Consider the following 3,734-nt stretch of genomic DNA (forward strand, 5'->3'; position numbering starts at 1 on the left):
TTTTGGCGCTCGGCCATCCAGAAACAAACCACTTCGATGACTCCTAATAGTTATCGCCAGATGTACTAATACACAACAAATCACGGTCCGGGAGAGGGGGAGAGCAAATGAGTTCCTATTTCGTGAATCCCACTTTCCCGGGGAGCCTGCCCGGGGGCCAGGACTCCTTCCTCGGGCAGATCCCCCTGTACCCGGCGGGCTATGATGCTCTCAGGCATTTTCCGGCTTCGTACGGGGCAAGCAGCCTGCAGGACAAGACTTACACCTCACCTTGTTTCTACCAACAGTCCAACACCGTCATTGCTTGCAATCGGGCTTCCTATGAGTACGGAGCCTCTTGTTTTTATTCGGACAAGGACATTAGTAGCGCCTCTCCTTCCGGCAGTGGGAAACAGAGGGGGCCCGGGGACTACCTGCACTTTTCTCCCGATCAACAGTACAAATCCAGCGGCGGCCAAGCCAAAATTATAAATGACGAAGGCACCGACCGGAAGTACACGAGCCCTGTTTACCCCTGGATGCAGCGGATGAACTCCTGCGCTGGTAAGGCATCTCGGCGCAGTCAAGGGCGGGGAGGGGAGGAAAAGGAAAAGTTTCTTTTTTTTTTTTTTTTTTTTCCTTAGATAAAGTCCAGATTGCTGGAGAAACACGGTTCCTGCAGGGCAATATGTAACATGAAACCTTCCCAGGTTATTTTAGACCTGGCACGCTGGCACCCAGGGAATGGTGGCCAATATCCCAGTATGTAGGTTTACCGGTGAAAGTTACTGGGGAATCCTTAGGAAGTAGAGGGGGGAAAAAAAGAAGTAAAAAGGAGCAAAGCAGTTTTATCACTGTCTTAAAGCCATACCAAAGCCTCTGCTCTGCTTCTTCATTGTCAGAGAGAGATGCATGGAATATGCCCTCTGTACTGAGGATCCAATGCATTTATGGTACATTCCTCCTCGCCCCCCTCCCCCAGCTCATTAGCCTGTGAGTATTGGATATTGAGAGCACGTTTCTGGGGCCGTGGGCGCACTTCCATGGCATCGCGAATTTTTTCTGACTTAGGAGTGAACTTCACATAATTGAACTATTCTGTACAGGAGTGGTGCTGGGGGAGTGGAGGGTGGGGGTGGAGTGGGAGGGTTGTATTGGGGTGACATTTATTTTTTATAATTCCAAATTTAAACGTTTATTTCAAGTGTTTGCTAATGACTCGCCTTCTCTCCCATCCTCCCGAGTTTATGTTTGCTGCAGGGTAGGTCTCATTCCTGTTTTTGAAAATTAAACTTTTAGCAAGATCATTCCGATGCTGCTTTGCATTCAAGAGCAATAAATTCCGGAGCAAATGGCAAAACGGTCTTCTACGATCTTTAGCTGATGTCTATAGTTATACTTAGACACCTTCTGTAGTCCCAGCCATGGCAATGGCTGTGTGTTTGTGTCAACACAGCCACATGTGCGTGCACACACACACGCACGGACACATGCGTGAGGCTCCCCGGATAGCACACGTGTGCCTGTGTCTGTGTGTGTGTGTGCGCACAGGCTCCCAGGGCGCACAGCGCAGCCTCTGCTCAGCGACTCACACCGTGCTACCTCCTGCACCTTCCCTAGGTCCACCTTAAAGCCTCTTTGTATCCCACTTACCCTGCCACTGCCTCCGTAAGCACACTGCACGTCCGCATTTACAGCTCGTCAGGCAGTAGAAAAGGAAAAGAGAGAATTAAAAAAAAAAAAAAAAGCCTCCAGGAAACCAGAGCAGCTTCCCCCACTCTCCGTGATTGTGCCTGCAAAAGGAGGCAGAATATACTAATCGCTCTTTCTGGTCTGAAATCACTGGGCCCTGTCCAATGCGATCGTTTTGTCTTTACTTCTACAGGTACAGTATATGGAACACATGGGAGACGAGGGAGGCAAACTTACACCAGATACCAAACGCTAGAGTTAGAGAAGGAATTTCATTTTAACAGATACTTAACCCGAAGACGACGCATTGAGATTGCAAACGCTCTCTGCCTTACTGAACGCCAGATTAAAATATGGTTTCAAAACAGGCGGATGAAATGGAAAAAGGAAAACAAATTCATAAATTCCACACAGCCCAGCAGCGAAGAAACAGAGGAAAAGTCAGGGGAGTAGAACCATGTTTAATAAACGCTACCAGGCCTTTCCTTAGCGCTTACTACTACTATTACCATTATTATTTACCTTGTGTTCCTTCTGCTACTGAAATCCTATAGGTTCGTCACAGTCTATTAATCCCCAAAAGGCTTGGTTAAAAGATGTATATTTGCAATCATCTGTGACTTACTTTAATATATGTGGAAGCCCCAGCTTTTGAGCTACAGGCATGTATGTATGTAACCACCTTCCCAAAGCATATATGGCGTTGGTTAAAGTATTAGAGAATTGGCCCAGAATTGTAAATATTTGAGATGAGCATCTATGTGTGGGCGAGTGTCCCTGGTGTGGTTGTGTGAGAAAAGATAAGCAAATTATTTTTAATCTTTTTTTTTTAATTAGAAATGTTCATACTGTAGGAAGACAAGAGATTTTAGAAAATATTTGGTTTATGTTTTTGCCAGCTCCCGCTACAGCGGGCCATCTCGTTGTGCTGTGTTTGGGAGTTTATGATCTGCAGGGGGAAAAAAAGTTTTAGTTATGTATAAGATATTTAAATGGCAAAAGGAAGAAAAATCCTTTTAAAAAGTCGTTGTGTAAATCCCTGTGTATAAACTTTCAGTTAAAGCGAAGATGAATTGCAGGGAGATTTTTTTTTTTAATGCCGCTAAACTGCTTAATCTGCACTACTAGTATTAAAGTAAAAACTCAGCGTTAAACTTCAGGGGAAGCAAGGGAAGAGGTTCCGAAGCAGGCAATTTTCTGTGGTTGCCGTTGAGCTTACGCTGAGGTTTTTTTGAGCTCCTCTCTACACTAAAGGGGCTTTGAATTATGGACTGCATTTCTTGGGGCTTCGTGAGCTTAGATTGATCCTTTTTTCTTTTATCTCTGTTTCATTCTCTCTTTCTTTCTTCCTCTCTTTCATTTTTTTCTTTCTTATTTAAAGAAAAGGTCTTATTAACTCGGGGATTTTCTTTCCTGCTTCTGCGGTGTCTTAATTCACATTTGCATTACTTAGCACTGGAAAAAATAAATTGATACTCTGAAGAAAAATAGCTGCCATAAAATGCTTCCACTTCGAGTTCTGTAAAAGTAAAATAAGCGCAGCAAAAATATTGATTAATATGTGTGTTATACCTCTCTATATTATATTGAGTGTGCATGAGTGTGCATGTGAAGCTGTGTACAAACGCACTTGTATATGCATCGAGGCTCTTTTGTTTGGAAGGCAGCACAATTTGGGCTACCACTCCAAATGTTTTAAAAGCCAAATCTGGAGAATATAATGCAAAATGGCTCCCGCCGCATTTAGAGGTTTTTTTTTCCTTCCGAGAGGCGATAAAATAACGGCGGCCGTAAAGCCGCCTGGAATTTGACCCCCTAGTTGGAAAAACGCTGCACGATATTTATCTTCAATAGATATCTGCCATTTCACATCGGCAGGACCCGGCTGCCTCTCGAAAGGTCCAGCACGGAAATAAGTGTGGGAGGAAATTATATATACATACATATATATATGTAGAAGAGACACAAGCCTTGTCAGCACCCGAGAACGGTTCGTATAGGATTTGTGAACTGGTGTAAATAAGCCTCGCACGGAGGAGAAGGCAGACACAAAGCCGAGCGCT

At 44.4% G+C, this 3,734-nt stretch overlaps 1 protein-coding gene across 1 annotated transcript; it reads left to right on the top strand.

Annotated features, from left to right (window-relative positions):
• Positions 1 to 6: 6 nt before the first annotated feature.
• On the top strand, positions 7 to 3,225 carry HOXA6 (homeobox A6). Its single transcript, XM_008632029.2, has 2 exons — positions 7 to 543; positions 1,865 to 3,225. Exons 1-2 carry the CDS (start codon positions 108 to 110, stop codon positions 2,122 to 2,124), a joined length of 696 nt encoding a protein of 231 aa, XP_008630251.1. The 5' UTR covers positions 7 to 107; the 3' UTR covers positions 2,125 to 3,225.
• Positions 3,226 to 3,734: the final 509 nt, after the last annotated feature.

This window comes from Corvus brachyrhynchos, unplaced genomic scaffold (assembly GCF_000691975.1).
Source record: "Corvus brachyrhynchos isolate BGI_N302 unplaced genomic scaffold, ASM69197v1 scaffold53, whole genome shotgun sequence".
Taxonomy (NCBI): domain Eukaryota; kingdom Metazoa; phylum Chordata; class Aves; order Passeriformes; family Corvidae; genus Corvus; species Corvus brachyrhynchos.